This window comes from Rhincodon typus, chromosome 5, assembly GCF_021869965.1.
Source record: "Rhincodon typus isolate 14 chromosome 5, sRhiTyp1.1, whole genome shotgun sequence".
Classification (NCBI taxonomy): domain Eukaryota; kingdom Metazoa; phylum Chordata; class Chondrichthyes; order Orectolobiformes; family Rhincodontidae; genus Rhincodon; species Rhincodon typus.
In genome coordinates this window covers 118,944,102-118,962,031 of record NC_063336.1, presented here as the reverse complement: position 1 = coordinate 118,962,031, position 17,930 = coordinate 118,944,102, and the positions used below count along the sequence as shown (strand labels likewise).

Genomic DNA, 17,930 nt, shown 5'->3' with positions numbered 1-17,930 from the left:
GGTTGGAAAGCCTGGAGCAGGCTCTCTGGCAGAGGCATAGTGAGGGTTGGAAAGCCTGGAGCAGGATCCTGGTGGCGGCATGGTGAGGACTCTGGCAGTGGAAAGGACGTTAGACTCTCAAGATTTTTTATCTTATCTTAGACTAAGTTAATGTGAATGGTGTCATGTATGTACGGTGAAGGTACACACTGTACTCACTGTATTTTTACATTGAATACCCATGACAATAAATGATTCAATTCAATTATTGCAGGGGATAAAAGCTCATGGTTTATGGGATAACATATTGGATAGAAGATTGGCTGGCTATAAGAAAGCAGAGAGTAGGAATAAATGGGTCTTTTTCACATTGGGAGGATGTTGGAAGCGCTGTGGCACAGGGTCTAGTGCTAGGTCCTCAATTCTCTAGAATGTATATTATGTAAATTATTTGGTTGAAAGGACCAAAAGTATGGGAGCTAAATTTGCTGATGACACAAAGATAGGTAGAAAAGTGAGTTGCGAAGAGAGCATAATGATCTGATGAAGGGATAAAGATTAAGATAGATAATGGGCAAATATCTGGTAACTGGAGTTTATTTTGGCAGAAAGAATAAAAGGACACGTATGATCTAAATGGTGAGTAGTTGCAGAGCTCTGAGATGCTGAGAGATCTGGCTGTCCTAATGCGTGAAATGCAAAAGGTTAGTCTGCAGGTAATCAGGAAAACTAAAAGAATGTTTTGTTTCATAGTGAGGAGAATTGAATGCAAGAGCAGGAAGGCTGTGCTGAAATTGGAGAGATGACATCCTAGCGGTATTATCTCCAGACTATTAATCCAGAAACGCAGATCATGTTCTGGGGATCTGGGTTCAAATTCTGCCATGGCAGTTGGTGGAATTTGAATTCAGTAATAATCTGGAATTAAGACTCTACTGATGACCATGAAACCATTGTCAATTATTGGAAAAACCTTGCTGGTTCTCTCGGGAGAGAAATCTGCCATCCCCACCTGGTCTGGCCAACATGTGACTCCAGATCCACAGCAATGTGGCTGAGTCTCAACTGTTTTCCGAAATGGCCTAGCAAACCACTCGGTTCAAAGGCAACTAGGGTTGGGCAGTAAATGCCATCCAGCTAGTGAGACACACAACCCATAAGTGAATTTAAAAAAAATTGTTTAGGGCATTGGTGGGACTGCATCTGGAGTACTGTGTAAAACTGGTCACCTTACAGAATATCCTTAATACCCTTACAGAAGGATATTAATGTGTTGCCTTATAAGGAAAGGCTGGACAGGCTAGGCCTATATCCACTGGAGTTTAGAAGAGTCAGAAGTGACTGAATTGAAACATATAAGATCCTAAGGGGTCTTGACTGGGTTGGATGAACTGTCAGTTAGAAAGGCATACACTAGGCAGGGATAATCAGCATGGCTTTAGGGGAAATCATACCTTACAAATTTGATTAAATTCTTTGAGGAAGAGACACGGAGGATCGATGGGAATAGTGCAGTGGATGTTGTCTACATGGATTTTGAGTAAGGCATTTGACTAGGTACCACATGGCAGACTGGTCAAAAAATGAAACCCCATGTAGTACAGGGGAATGTGTCAAATTGGATCCAAAGTTGGCTTCGTAACAGGAAACAATGGGTAATGGTCAATGGCTGCCCTTGCAAATGGACCCGTGCTGTTTGTTTTATACATTAATGATTTAGATTTTAATGTGGGGAACACAGCTGGGAAATTTGCAGACGGCACAAAAATTGGCCGTGTAATGAATAGTGTAGGGGATAGCTGTAAGCTCCAAAATGGTAAAGTTGGTGGAATGGGCAGGAAAGTAGCAGATGGAGTTCCACTCTGACACGTGTGAAGTAATGCATTTACAGAGGTCAAACAGTAAAAGGGAATACCCAATAAATAAAAATATACTGAGCAGGTTGGATGAAGCAAGAGATCTTGGCGTGCAAGTGCACAGGTCCCTAAAGGTAGCAGTACAGGTAGATAAGGTTGTAAAGAAGGCATACGGAATTCTCTCATTCTTCCTACATTGTCAAAAGTATAGAATACAGAAGTAGGCATATAATGATAAAAGTGTCTAAGACACTGGTGAGGCCACAACTGAAGTATTGTGTGCAGTTCTGGTCACCACATACAGGAAGGACATAATTTTTCTGGAGACGATGCAGAGAAGATTTACAAGAATGTGTGCAGAGCTGGAGACCCGTAGCTACAAGGAGATACTAGAGAGGTTGGGGTTGTTTTCCTTGGAATAGAGAAGGCTGAGGGGTGACATGATTGTGGTATACAAAATTGTGAGGGGTATATGTAGGCAGGTGGAACCTGCTTCCCTTGGCGGAGAGTTCAAAAACCAGGGGTCATAGATTCAAGCAAAGTGGCAGAAGGATTTGGGGGATGTGAGGAAAACTTTTTTTTAATAGAGGGTGGTGGGTATCTGGAATTCACTACTTGAGTTAGTTGTGAAGGCAGAGACCCTAAACTCTTCAAAAAGTACCTGGATCTGCACCTTTTGTGTTGTAAGCTGCAGGGCTATGGGCTGTGTGCAGGAAGGTGGGATTACAAAGGGCATCTGGAGTGTCTTTGAGTTGGCATGGACAAGATGGGCCAAATGTCCCCCTTCTGAGCTATACTATCTCTCTAGTTTCAATGGGTTGTGAATCTGTCGAAATTCCTTCCTCAAAAGGCAGTGGATGCAAAATGGTTACATATTTTTATTGGCAGAGGTGGATAGATTCTTGACTACCAAGAGTTTGAACGATTACCAGGGATATACAGGAATGTAGAGTTGTGGTTAGAATCAGATAAGCCATAATCTTATCCAAGGACAGAGCAGGCTCACAGGGCCCAGTTCCTTGTTTGTATGTTTGTAAGTCATTTTTGTGAGACTTATTTTTTAATAAGTCTTGATGCCAGTGTTGCTGTTGGAAAGGAATTAATAAAGCCTTCACTTGTGAACAAGTTGATTAGATTTGATTTGCCTGTGCACCATTGACAAGGCACAAGTCAGGAGTGTGATAAAATACTCCCCATTTGTCTGGATGAGTGCAGCTCCAACAACACTCAAGAAGCTCAACACCATGCAGGATGAAGCAGTCCACCCTGTCCACCACCCGCAACATTTACTCTCTTCACTGCTGATGCACAGTAGCAGCAGTGTGTACCATCTACAAGATGCAGTTCAGTAACCCACCAGGCTCCTATCACAGCACCTTCAAACCAGGATCACCTAGATGGTTAAGGTCCGCAAGTCCGAGAGAATGCCAACCCCTGCAGGTTTCCCTCCAAGGCACTCACCATCCTGACTTGGAAATATGTCGCTCTTTCTTTTACAGTTGCTGGGTCACAATCCTGGAATTCCCTCCCGAACAGAACTGTGTGTGACGCTACACGCCAGGAATTGAGGCATTTCACCTCAAAGACAATTAAGGATGGGCTAGCCAATGACACTCCATGAACAAGTTTTAAAATACAATAATTGCAGATGATCCATATGACTAAATTGCAGCAAATGGAACTGCTGATTTCACTTACAAATTCTTTCAGTGAAAGTGACTTATTCAAGTCACTTGTAAATCTGGAGCAGAGGTCCTTCAACCCTCTTCCATTCATCAATGAAATCTTGTCTCATCTGTTTTTGTTGCAAATTCCATATTCACATCTACCGCCTGATAACCTTAATTCCCATTGAGCTCCTCTTTCAGTGCCTTCTGAGACTGTGTTCCAAACCTGCACAGCCTCTGACAAAATGCATTTCCCTTCAGCTTTGTCATTACAGGATGACCTCTAATTTAAAACATTGTTCCTGAGTTATAGACTCGCTCACAAGAGAAAATATCCTTCCCTTGTCCATTCCGGATCTTACAAACTTGAATGAAATCACTCCTGCTGTTCTAAACTCCAGTAAAAACAAGCCAAGCCTGTCCAATCTATCCTCTTCAGACAACCCACTTGTTTCGGGTATTAAGTAAATCTCCTGTGAATCCCCTCCAATGCATTTAGTCCTTCCTTAAACAAGGAGATCAAACTGCACACAGTAGTTGAAGGGGACTCACAAATGCCCTGTAAAATTGAAATAGAACATGCTTACTTTTAATTTCTGTTCCTGTTGTAAAAAAGGAGTGCATTCCATTCACTGCCTTTAGCTACTCACTGTACCTCCACCCTAATTTTTTCTGACAATTCGCTAGCGTACCTGGTTGCCAGTCGCGTGGGTTCTGTTCCCACATCGACGGAGGTTACCATGATGACCTCTCCTTCTCAATCTTTTGCCACACCTGAGGCGTTGTGACCTTCAGGTGAAATTCCCTACCAGTCACCTCTATCTTATGAGATAGCAGCTCAATGGTCTGGTAGGACCAAGGCGATTTTACCTCGAGTCCTGATCACTCTGCACCTTGCAATTTTGAATTCATTCCTCATTTAGATAATCTCTGCTTCTTTTTTGTTATTTTTCCCACCAAAGTGAACAATATCACATTTTTCCACATTATACTCCATCTGCCAGACTCTTGCCCACTCACTTGACCTACAAAAATCTGTCTGTATATTATCCTATTGATTATTATCTGAATACTTTGCCAACATGCTTTTAAACCCCTTTCTAAGTGATAGATATAAATTGTTAAATGTTGAGGGGCCAGCACAGACCCCTGTAGGACCCTACTCCCCATATCCTGCCAATTTATTTACCTGTTGTGCTCTGCTTTCTGCTGGCCACCACATGCCAGGAGGTTATCCCTACAGTTTATCCCCTACCTTTTATGTGGAATGTTATCAAATGCCTTTTGGGAATCCAAGTGTAAACCTCAGAATGCTCCCGTTTTTCCACAGCACATCTTACTCCTTAAGCATTTCAGTGTACTGGTTAAATGTAAATTCCCTTTTACAAAATCGTGCTGACTCTTCTCAATTACCTCAAGGTTTTCCAAGTCCCCAGTTCTAACCTCCTCGACGATTCTCTTGGGGAGGGTGTTTGAACCATGCATCAGGCTAACCGACCTGTAGTTAATTGTTTTCTGTCTCCTTGCTGCCTTGAATAAAGGGTGATTTTTTACTACTTTACAGTCTAATAGATGCTTTTCTGAATCTAATGGATTTCAGCAAATTAATACCAACGTATTTACTACCTCATTGGTTATGTCTGTTCAGACCCCAGGATGAAGTCTCCCTTGTCTCACTTGTCCGCTCCACACTCCCCTCCAGCCCCACCACACCCGGCACTTTTCCCTGCAACCGCAGGAAGTGCTACACCTGCCCCCATACCTCCTCCCTCACCCCCATCTCAGGCCCCAAGAAGACTTTCCACATCAAGCAGATGTTCACCTGCACATCTGCCAATGTGGTATACTGCATCTGCTGTACCCGGTGTGGCTTCCTCTACATCGGGGAAACCAAGCGGAGGCTCGGGGACCGCTTTGCAGAACACCTACGCTCGGTTCGCAATAAACAACTGCACCTCCCAGTCGCGAACCATTTCAACTCCCCCTCCCATTCCTCAGACGACATGTCCATCCTGGGCCTCCTGCAGTGCCACAACGATGCCACCCGAAGGTTGCAGGAACAGCAACTCATATTCCGCTTGGGAACCCTGCAGCCCAATGGTATCAATGTGGATTTCACAAGCTTCAAAATCTCCCCTCCCCCTACCGCATCCTGAAACCAATCCAGCTCGTCCCCGCCTCCCTAACCTGTTCTTCCTCCCACCTATCCCGTCCTCCCACCTCAAGCCACACCCCCATCTCCTACCGACTAACCTCATCCCACCCCCTTGACTTGTCCGGCCTCCCTGGACTGACCTATCCCCTCCCTAACTCCCCACCTACACTCACCTTTACTGGCTCCATCCCCACCTCTTCGACCTATTTGTTTCCTCTCCACCTATCCTCTCCTCTATCCATCTTCTATCCACCTCCCCCTCTCTCCCTATTTATTTCAGAACCCCCTTCCCCTCCCCCTTTTCTGATGAAGGGTCTAGGCCTGAAACGTCAGCCTTTCTGCTCCTATGATGCTGCTTGGCCTGCTGCGTTCATCCAGCTCTGCACCTTGTTGTTTCGGATTCTCCAGCATCTGCAGTTCCTACTAACCCAGGATGAAGTCTGTTAGGACCTGGATATTTATCAAACCACAGCTCTATCAGGTTGTTCAGTACCACTTCCCTGGTGATTATAATTTCACCAAGTTCCTCACTCCTTTCACTCTCCTGGTTTACTGTATTATTGATTTTGGAGAGTGTCAGATAATTGAACAGCATCAACAGTCTGCATCGAGAGAGTCTGAGAGACAATTACTGCAGGCTTGGGTGCCATGGATGAGAGTTGTTCTTGTGCTTTTCTTTTGACTGTAGGAAATATTTTATATAATAGAAAATGCTGGAAATGATAGTATCTGTTGGGAGAGGAACAGGGCTATTGCTCAGCTGATAACCGTCCATTAGAACTGGGAAAAGTTAGAAATTTTCAAGCAAGTGTAAGGGAGGAGGTTGGAAAAAGATCAAAAACGGAGATCTGTGACAAAGTAGAAAACAAGAAAGATTAAATAAAAACTGAAAGAACTATGGATGCTATAATTCAGAAACAAAAACAGAAATTGCCAGAAAAGCTCAGCAGGTCTGGCAACATCTGTGGAGAGAAATCAGAGTTAACCTTTCAGGTCCAGTGACCCTTCCTCAGAACAGGAAAGATTAAATGATGAATTCTGAAGGGAGTGGTCACAGGGCAAGATGTATCTACGGAGGAAGTGTGATTGGTAGACTGATCAATAGTTGCCTTCCAAAAGTGAAAATGTGTGAGAAATTCTTATTTTCAAAGCCGTTTTATCAACGTGAATTGGGAGTTAAACATGGGGATTTTCTGAATATATAGCTAAATACAATTTGATGAAGGGGTCATAGATGGATATTAATGTAATGATAAATGTAGGTAATAAGCATAAAGGGAACATTTTAAACAAAACATTCTATGCAAAGTCAGAGATGAGAATTTTATGTTCATTCTTCTAGACCCTTAGACAGAATAATCAGTTTTCTGGTTGGATACTATGGCTGTGCTCCAGCAGGATTCCTGTTATCTAATTTAATAATTAAACACTAATCCATAGACTTGAGGCAGAGAGATGTCAAAGATTGTTCGCCAGCAATACAAGACCCATCTGAGGACAGATCTATTGGATTTGGAATTGAGCTAACTAAATTAAGAAATGCATAGACACTGATAGAGCTCCATTGTCTGAAGATTCTTGAGCAATACAGTTCCTACTGATCCAGATACATGTCAAAAAGGGAAATGAGTTGCAAGATCCATTGCAAAGAAGATTCTAAAGTGTAATAAAAGCAGTAAAGAAAAATCACCCAAAAGCATCTTACACCTTGGTGAAAGTAAGAACTGCCGAAGCTGGAGCCAGAGATAACACAGTGTGGAGGTGGAGGAACACAGCAGGCCAGGCAGCATCAGAGGAGCAGGAAAGGAGCAGGAGCAGGAAATCAGAGGACCAGAAAATGAAGAAGGGTCCTGACCTGAAGCGTCAGCTTTCCTGCTCCTCTGATGCTGCCTGGCCTGCTGTATTCCCCCAGCTCCACGCTGTGTTACATCTTGGAGAACACTTGTTCAGTTGAACAAAACAGTAAATACTGCAGTAAGAACAACTCAGAGAGGGAGAAAATTAGTTTGAAGTAAATCCATAAAATTTTAACTGCCTGAAACAAAAGGTAAGCTGAAGCAAAAATGTAAGGGGTGCACATGCAAATTAAAAACCAACAGAGGTGAATGAGCGAAGGAACTTCGGAGGAGTACAGAGGAGCAAAGTAGAAGTAACATGAGGTATCGCTGGAGGGTGTTTAAGAAGAGGGAAAACAAAAACCAGTTACATCTTTAAAAAGCAATGAAGATTGAGAGAGTTACAGCAGAACCTGTAGGGACAGACTAAGCAGGGTCTTTCTGGTGACATAATTGGCAGCAAAATATTGGGTCTTGATTATTCCAAAATGGCAAATTTAATGAGTCAAGCAGCTGTATGGTATGTTATAACAATGTTGATTGATCTGGCTCATTAAATCACAGAGATTGATTGATGAATTGACTTGTCACTGTGAATTGGAATTCTTCCCAGAATATCCTTGAAATTGATGAGCTAAATGGATCTTAATGGAAAAGCAATAGGAAGCTTCATAGTTCTGTTACCATTTACCAACATCACTCACTCTTAATCAGGAAACAATTACCAAGCTTACAAGTCTAACATCAAAGGAAATCGTTAGGACTTTTTGTTTGACTGACTTTCAGTATAATTTATTGTCTTCACGTTACGACAGTGAATTTGTCACAGATCTCTGTAGAGACTGTCCGCTTCCTGAAATCTCACCAACTTGTGAAAGATGATGCAGAGATTCAAGTGAAATGACACTATTTTTAGAAAACATTATCCAAATATACCATGACAGAAAGGTACATGACCAAAAACAACACAGAGTACTAACATTTGATGGAGAAGATATGTTTATGTTACACCTTCAGTTCTCAAGATGAACAAAACAGTTTACAGGCAGTAAATTAATTTTGAAGTAGTATTTGCTGTTATGTAAGCAAACACTGTAACTAGTTTTAATGCAGTAAGTTGCTGGAAAAGATAGCAGTGAAACCACCAGGTTTCTCATATGAGAGTGTGGCTCAGGGATTAAAATTAGTTTGAATGCCTGGAGAACTTTCTTTGATATTGCCATGGGTTCAGGCCTCAGAGTAGCATGTTATCTGAAAGATGACCTCTCTATAACAGGTTTGTACTTCCTCAGTACTGCACTGAGTATCAGATTATGTGTTGGTGTCTTCTGCTATTTGGCAGAGGCAAGGCTGCTATCTACTAAATGCATAGATTCCTCACCAGAAAGCCATGAGGCTAAATTTCCAATTTGGGGTCTAACTGGTTTTCTTATTTGTAATAGACTTCCTGTGACAGTATTTCTGCTGATATTAGGTTGCCTGTCTCGGGTTGGGAAGGCTGTACCAGCAGAAGCAAAATACTGACAAGGAAGCAATTGCTGAAAAAAAATAGAAATTTCTGGAGAAACCCAACAGGTCTGGCAGCATCTGTGGAGAGAAAGCAGTGTCAATGTTTCGGATCCAGTGATGCATCCTTTGTTCTGAAGAGATGTCACTGGACCCAATACGTTAACATTGTTTTAGAACATAGACATAGAACATAGAACAATACAGCACAGTACAGCTTCGGCCCACGATGTTGTGCCGAACTTTTACCCTAATCCTAAGGTCTATCTAACCCCCACCCCTACCTTATACTATCATCCATATGCCTATCTAATAACAGCTTAAATGCCCCTAATGAGGCCAACTCCACTACCCGCTCCGGCAATGCATTCCACGCCCCTACCACTCTCTGAGTAAAGAACCTACTTCTGACGTCTCCCCAATATCTACCTCCACTCACTTTAAAATTATGTCCCCTCCTAATAGCTACCTCCACCTGAGGAAAAAGTCTCTGGCTGTCCACTCTATCTATACCTCTGATCATTTTGTACACTTCTATCAAGTCACCTCTCATCCTTTGTTGTTCTAAAGAGAAAAGCCCTAGCTCTCTCAACCTTTCCTCGTAAGACCTTCCCTCCATTCCAGGCAACATCCTGGTAAATCTCCTCTGCACCTTTTCCAACGCTTCCACATCTTTCCTGTAATGAGGCGACCAGAATTGGACACAATACTCCAGATGTGGCCGAACCAGGGTTTTGTATAGTTGGAGCATAACTTCACAGCTCTTGAACTCAATCCCTCTATTAATGAAAACTAACACACCATGTGCCTTCTTAACAACTCTATTCACCTGGGTGGCAGCTTTCAGGGAACTGTGGACATGAACCCCAAGATCCCTCTGCTCCTCCACACTGCCAAGTATCTTTCCGTTAACCCTGTGTTCTGCTTTCAAGTTTGTCCTTCCAAAATGAATCACCTCACACTTTTCAGGGTTTGGGGATTAGGGAGGTGAGAGGCTCACTATAGGACTCCTTGCCACTGACCTGCTCTTGTAGCTACAGCATGTATATGACTTACCCAGCTCAATTCTGTTTCTGGTCATTGGTAACACCCCAAGATAGTAGTGGAAGATTCAGTGATGGTAACACCATTGAGTGTGAAGGACGATGGTTAGATTTCTCTAGTTGGAAATGGTCATTGTCTGGCATCTGTTACTTGTCAGCCTGATATAACTGCACAGAGGCTAGTATCCTGTCACCAGGTCACCCTTTATTTACTTGTGCACAGTACACTGGATGTGACCAGCCAGATCGGGAGTCAGTCTCCTGAACTGTGGAAATTTTAAAGCCCATTTATATGGGTCAGCCAGGGCTCCCTGATTAGCCCAGGTTAACAACCCCAATCAAGGATCTTGTAGTCAACAAGATCTACCTGGTTCCAATCACGACACAGCCCAAGCCTGGAAATTGTTCCCACTCATGAATAAAACAAACCACTAATGTATTTCCATGACAGTAGGTTAATATTTCATTCAACTTCGAGCAAGTAAATTGCTAAAGTGAAATAAACTTTTCCTTTCCAGGTAGGAAGGAAAGAATACTTAACTTTCCTGTTTCCTACTTATTGTTCTACTTCCATTCTGTCTTGTAGCTGAGCTTGGGTTCTACTACCTTGAGTTCCATGTTTTCATTTATTAAACTTGTCATTTTCTTCCACAGAAATCACCGGCAAAGAAGTTGGGCCACGCAATTAGCAAGTCCCTTGGATGTGTTCCAAGTCGAGAACCACCTCATCCTATTTACCCGGAGATGCCAGAGAAACCTCTCGATTTGGCCCATATAGTGTGAGTAATGAACTTTTAGATGAGGTTTATGTGTAAATACTGGTGTAGCCTTTATGGAAACAAGTTAAAGCTTGAAATTGTTGCTAAGCAGAGTTAGGCATTGACTGACTGCAGGAGCTTGCTGTGCACTTCAAGCGGTCATCTTTATTTGTCATTTTCTAAAGTGGTAATTCAAGTTTGTGGCGATTCTTCACTCTGTGAGGGACTGCTTGGTCATGATTACTGGTAATTTTGAACTGCATGTTCTCCCTTAATGCAATGAAAACCTGTGAGTAACAAAAAAGGAGTTCTGCTATCATTCTGGATACGTTTTTAGGCCTGGCCAAGCTAGTGCATTAAAATAGAACAAATCTACACCACAGGAGTAGTCATTCATCCTCCCATGGTCTACTGCTAAATTAGAACAAGGCTGATCTGTACCTCCCCATCTTTATTCCTTGATGTCCTTATCTAAAAAAAACTGTTGACTGCAGTCTTAAAATTGCAATTCAGCCAGCATTATGGCTTTTTCACATATTGCAATGTAAATGAAGAATTTTTATTGAAACAATGCTAAAAAGTGTTATTAACGTTGCAGTCTTTCCTTGAGACAACATGCAATTGATGGTGATTCTTCTACCTTTGGGTTTCAGCTGGATCAGTTTGTACAATTTTATTGACATTTCTGGCAGAAATCTCTCCAAACAGGATGTATCTGCAATAATCACGATGCACTTTTTAAGAGGCTTAACCAAAATTTCAGGAGTTAAGTCATGATTGCATCTTGGGAGGATGAGAAATTGAGGACCATTGCCAGACTTCAGCACTTATTTCTAAAGTGCATAGTCAATTTGGAAGTTTTGACATCTAAAGTAAATTGTATTTACCTTTTGTAGGATTGGTTACATTGTTTGTGCCATTTAAACATTCTGACCACGGAGCTTTGATTTCCCAATCTGAGAATGAAATTTAAGTAGAGCAACACATTAAGGTTCTGTGGTCAACATTCAAAGTATTTTGAATACAGTACTTCACAACGTTGGACGTGCATGCTATGTGGGATGAAGACAACTTTTAATGAAGAGTGCACTTCCCAGCAGCTTTTGTTCATTAACAGCATTTAACCAATTAATGCAACAATTACAGTAAAATACATTTTGGTACAGATACAGCCCCAAAGTGTTTAGTTGCTCTGTTGTTGAGTTATTTCTGTTGGTCTATCTGCTCACTTTGGCTTTTTTTCCAAGCTGTTTCAACTTTCTCTGAAACCACTTCCAGAAAGCTTTACCAAGCGAAGGTAGATTGATTTTTCAATATCAATACTGTTACAGTAGTGCCTGTCTAGGTACACTTTACTGATAATACTGCATATAAAATTCACACCTGTTGAATTCACAATTTAGTTATTTTCAGAAAATAAAACTGAAAACAGTAATAGCATTACCTAAATATTGAGTAGATCATTATGTTCTCTTTGCTTAACCTAATAAGCTGTATGATAAGATCATTTATAAGGTAGCAATGTCCTTTATTCTGATACTGAGTATGGATATGGACTTTTTATAAACCAGTAAGTTACAGTCTCCAATGCCAAGTTGGGGTCTTCAATTATGCATTCAGAAATTTTGTACAACTTCATCAAGTTATCATCAGATCGTTATTACATGAGAAACTGCAGGATATGCATTTGTAGAGAAGCACAAGTAGTAATGAAGCTCCATTTTGCATCCCCTGCAGATATCAAATTCACAAATATAGTGATGCATTTTTTAAAGGCCCACTGACGTGCAGTGTGAGTGCATCTGATCTGCACCTTCAGGCTCTGTGTTGCTCTTTCATTTTGCAATTCAGTGCCACCTTGGATAAAATATATTCAAGCAGAACAAATTTAATATTTAACATGCTATCATATTGAATCACTTGGGCACCTGGCTTGAACAACAGAAGTATATTTTGAAACAAGTGGATGTAAATAGTTAAGCTTAACTTACCACCATTACAATCCACCCCACCGCCATCTGAAACAGTACATTTAATGCCTGATTTATGCTGCCTCAATAATACCGGCTCCCAATATGAACATTGACATCAGGTCATTTTTGGAATGGAATAGGATATCTATGGAGTTGTACCGCTATCATTGCATTCAGTGATGGATGATGATTGTCCTTATGAAGAAGATGAACTCTGCATTCAGGAATCTTTGCATTCATTTGAGATGGGAGCATCTCTGGCAGGATCAGCATTTATTTCAGTTGAGAATCTGGCAATGATCTGCTGCCTGAAAGGGGAATCATCCTTCTAGTGAACAACCTGCTGTGCATTTCCTTTACTTTGCTTTAATCCACCAGCTGTATGCAATTCAGGGAATGTTGTCATCCACTACACCTTGAATAAAATGTCCAGGTAAATTTGGGCTTTTCATCTGTGAGAGTAGACCCCTGAGGATTGATTTAAAGAATATAAGACAGTTAAAGATATTGTAAAGATACACTTGTAATATTTTTAAATGAACAACCAAGGTGAGACTGAGACCAAAATATTTATTTAGCAATACGAAAACTTAGGACTGAAATCAGGACGTTCTCTTTAACACACGGAATGGACTTCTAGATATAAAACTGTGGATATAAGTAGCAATCTAATATTAACTTGAGAAAGACATTTGGGCAGAAAATCCGACTTATTTTATTTTCCAAACATATAAAGTCCTTCTTGTCACATTCTATGTGTGCTATTTTAATGGACATGCTTTAAAATACATGGATACATTTCTCCAATAAACCTTAAACAGCAACATTAACAGTTATTTATTCCTAGAGTTATGAAAGTTAAGTCCCAAAAGATGATTTCATTGCTAATATTGCTTTCCAGTTGTTTTGTACATTGTCTATTTGTTGTGTGATCTAATGGATTTTCTTTAAAAATAAGCAATCTTTTCAAATTAGAGAAATATGAAAGTAGATTAATTATACAGCAGAGATGGTCTAAAAATATTCTTATTTGTTATTATATGTGAGACCATTTATTAGAAATGTTGGATAGATTTCACCTAATATTAGCGTGCTTCATCTTTAGGTGAACCCATTTCCAACCCAAAAGCAATTTTTGAAGAAGTAAATAATATTGCCAATTCACTGTGTTTTGGAAGTCAGCAGGACAACAACCATACAATAGGAGCATGAGATTTCACAGTGAGCTCATCTAAGGAGGAAATATCCAGTCTTAACTGATGACATTGGCAGATGTCGAGTAAACATTGTTTATATTCTGCATTTATTGAAGATTTGAAATAAATTTGACAAGAACCCAAGCTGTGTAAAACATTATTTTGTTGTAATTTTCTGGCACATTGTTGGCTGTAATCCTCTGACAGAAATAAACCAATTACATGTATTCTGTAAATTAGGAAGATTACAATAACGTGCCCCTCTTCATATAACATGTTAGATAAACTATTCTAAAATTCCATTAATACTTCACTAATATGGGTGACCATGAAAGGCACAGTTTAAGTTCCCAGTCATTAATTATTATAATACCTGATAGTCTCCTTTTGGGGATGATATTACACCAGTTTTATGATAGAAATTTAATTTAAACCCTTTACAGAAGATTTAGTTTCAGTTCAGCTCTCTGTCACATTGACCTTGTACAACTGTATTACAAATTGCTTTTTGAAGTTATTAAAATGAAGGTTACATTTCAGAAAATTATGCTAATTAAATTAAATCTACTGTGCCTTAAGTGATTCATTGAATAGGACATATGTTCTTAGAAAGTGCGCTGTTGAGAGTTTTATTCTATTGTTAGTCTTGTTCCTTTGACCTGCCAGGGCTTGACAGTTGTTCTTGGTTTCTGAGGAATGAAATTTTCAAATTCCAAATTGCTGATCTCCTTTACTTTGAACACACACAGCCATGTACACACATACACACAGACACACACGCACACACAGACACACACAGCGACGCACACACACATACACAGACACACACACACACCTTACAGACACTCACAGCCACATACACACATACACAAACAGGCTCACGCACACACACTCACACGCACGCGCGCACATGCGCACACGCACACAACACACGTCACATAAGCTTAGACCCAGATACACACACACACACACACACACCATACACACACAGACACTCACAGCCACATACACACATACACAGACAGACTCACGCACGCGCGCACACACAGACACACACACACACACCACATAAGCTTAGACACAGATACCCACACAATCAGCTGAAATCTCAGCCAACGTCTCCCTGAATGTGGTATATTAGGTCTCTTTAATAAATATAGATATGCACCAGGAAGTCAAAGGTTACCGATTGCAGCTCATTGAGCATTTTGAATGTTCAAGGCAAAGAACACACCAATGGTGATGAGAATGCAGGTGCAAGGTGCAGATCATTTGTGGTTGGAATAGAATGTTGCACTAAATCTCTTTATAAGCTTATAGGGGGCTTTCAAACAGTTTTGTGGTGAATGATAAACTGCAAATGACTCTAAGCAGAAAAGGCTGTTATCTTAGAGAGCAGGATACAGTTTATTAAAGCTCAGTGACTGAATACAGGATAGATTATCTGTTAGGCACACTAGCTATTACTAACAAGAAGCAGGAAAGGCATGTGTCTCTCTTTTAGGAATTCTTGCTAGGACAACTGGTCTGAGTTTCCCAATGCCTCAAAAAGTGTCTAACTTCTTGCAGTGGGTTGGAGCTTCAGCTTAGCTCATCAGTGAGCTCATTTCTTGAGCCTGAATGATTCTAAAGCACAGAGCCAACAAACACTCATGCACATTTGGGGCAGCACGGTGGCTCAGTGGTTAGCACTGCTGCCTCACAGCCAGGAACCTGGGTTCAATTCGACACCTCGGGTGACTGTCTGTGTGGAGTTTGCATGTTCTCCCCGTGTCTGCGTGGGTTTCCTCCTGGTGCTCTGGTTTCCTCCCACAGTCCAAAGATGTGTAGGCTAGGTGGATTGGCCATAGTAAATTGCCTGTAGTGTTCAGGGATGTGTAGATTAGGTGGGTTATATGGGGATGGGTTTGGGTGGGTGCTCTGAGGGTCGGTGTGGACTTGTTGGGCCAAAGGGCCTGTTTCCATACTGTAGGGATTCTATTCCATGATTCTGGTTATCATTTTCATATCTATTTCCTTAAATAAGGGGACCAGCAATTTGTGATGTTCAACACTGTCACCCATACCATTCTCCTTTGTAGCTTATCTTTGTTGTCCATCTCCATCATTTTGTTCCACTACAATATCTAATCACTGCTTCCATTCTCATTGCTACATGACCATGTACAAAGTCCCTTAAGGGTCTCTCTTTGTGTTCCTCCTCATCTTCATGTACATGTTGTCTTTGACAGCAACTGTATACATGGATTCTGCTTCCACATACAACCAACTTTCCCTCTCTTCAGTCTTTCTTGAGCCTGAATGATTCTCAAGCACAGAGCCAACGAACACTCATGCACATTAGGTCCAGAGGCAAGTCTTGCCTGTTACTTGGCAGTATTCACCATCAAAAAGTTGTCAATAAATCCATGAAAAGACAGAAACCATTGAGAACATTGTACTATTCATCATAGTTGTAGTAATCTTTCATTGTATGGGTTGAGTGAGGAAGAGAAAGTTGTTTTAGACCTGACCTCGGATGGAGGAGCACATTCTACACCTGTTGTTTTGTAATCCCAAGAATGACGGGGAAGGTGACCAGCTGAGCAATCCTCCCTAACCTGTTCTTCCTCCCACCTATCACCTCCTCCCTCAAGCCGCACCCCCATCTCCTACCTACTAACCTCATCCCGCCCCCTTGACCTGTCCGTCCTCCCTGAACTGACCTATCCCTTCCCTAACTCCCCACCTACACACACCTTTACTGTCTCCATCCCCGCCTCTTCGACCTGTTTGTTTCCTCTCCACCTATCCTCTCCTCTATCCATCTTCTATCCACCTCCCACTCTCTCCCTATTTATTTCAGAACCCCCTTCCCCTCCCCCATTTCTGATGAAGGGTCTAGACCCGAAACGTCAGCCTTTCTGCTCCTATGATGCTGCTTGGCCTGCTGTGTTCATCCAGCTCTGCACCTTGTTGTCTCGGATTCTCCAGCATCTGCAGTTCCTACTATCTCTAGGTAGAATGAATATGCTTTTCCAAAAGATTTTTTCAAAAGACCGTTTTGTTGGACATTTTTAATTCCCTTTGTTTCAAAATAAAATTTGGAAAACTACACGCTGCTGCTTAACTGCCCTGACACAATTAACCTATCGTTAACTTACTGTTTGCAACAAAATACATAACATCAAAAGATAACAGTCAATCCACTGAGGTTTCAGACCATCAATGCAATTCTGAAGGTCTTTGGATTGTACTTTACTGTTTCCTTTGAATAAGAAATAAAATTGATTTCTTTTATTAAGATAACTTTTGTTTGACAAAATATTTCAGCGAAGAGCAGACTATGATGTTCCCAAACAGAGTTTCTTATGAATCCCCACGAGGATAAAAATAACCTCGTGTTTATAGAAAGCAGCCCAACCAAAAGAATAGTTCCTACATTTTCAGAAGTTGGTAACAGTCTGATGTAGTTCACTGAAGCTTTTCTATCCTGTAGGGTAATTGGGGGGCTGCCATCTTTGTAGGCAAGGATTTTTGACTCTGGTAATAGTCCAAAAAATAATATTACTCCTTTCAAGTGGTGAAGTCACAGATTCATACAGCATTAAAGGTAGCCACTTCGTCCATTCTGTTTGTTCTGGTTCCTAGAAAAAGCAAACAAATTAGTCCCCCAATCTCTTGTAATACAATCATAGCATCATTGTGTCATGACTTAAATGGGAACAGTGTGCCAATAATTGACCTTCATTGTTCCACAAGCCATTAAAAATAACCCAATTAAACAACAAGATGATCAATTTGCCTGACTGACTGCTATTCTGGATAAAACCCATTCACTCAAAGTTCTGTTATTAACAGAAAATAACTCCATTTATTATAAACACACTCAACTTTAACAAATAGCGGGGAAAGAAATTATAAGAAGTCTATGATTTGACAAATCTGCCAGGTCATTGCTTAACTAGTCTCTGGGATACCTC

General features: G+C 41.1%; 1 protein-coding gene across 1 annotated transcript in view; it reads left to right on the top strand.

The window, feature by feature from the left end:
* The window catches only part of LOC109915833 (dystrobrevin beta), a 432,998-nt gene that overhangs the window by 153,678 nt on the left and 261,390 nt on the right, over positions 1 to 17,930 (top strand). Inside the window, exon 7 of the mRNA XM_048597128.1 lies at positions 10,696 to 10,820. Within this exon, the coding sequence (XP_048453085.1) occupies positions 10,696 to 10,820 (125 nt within the window). The remainder of the gene's footprint in view (positions 1 to 10,695; positions 10,821 to 17,930) is intronic.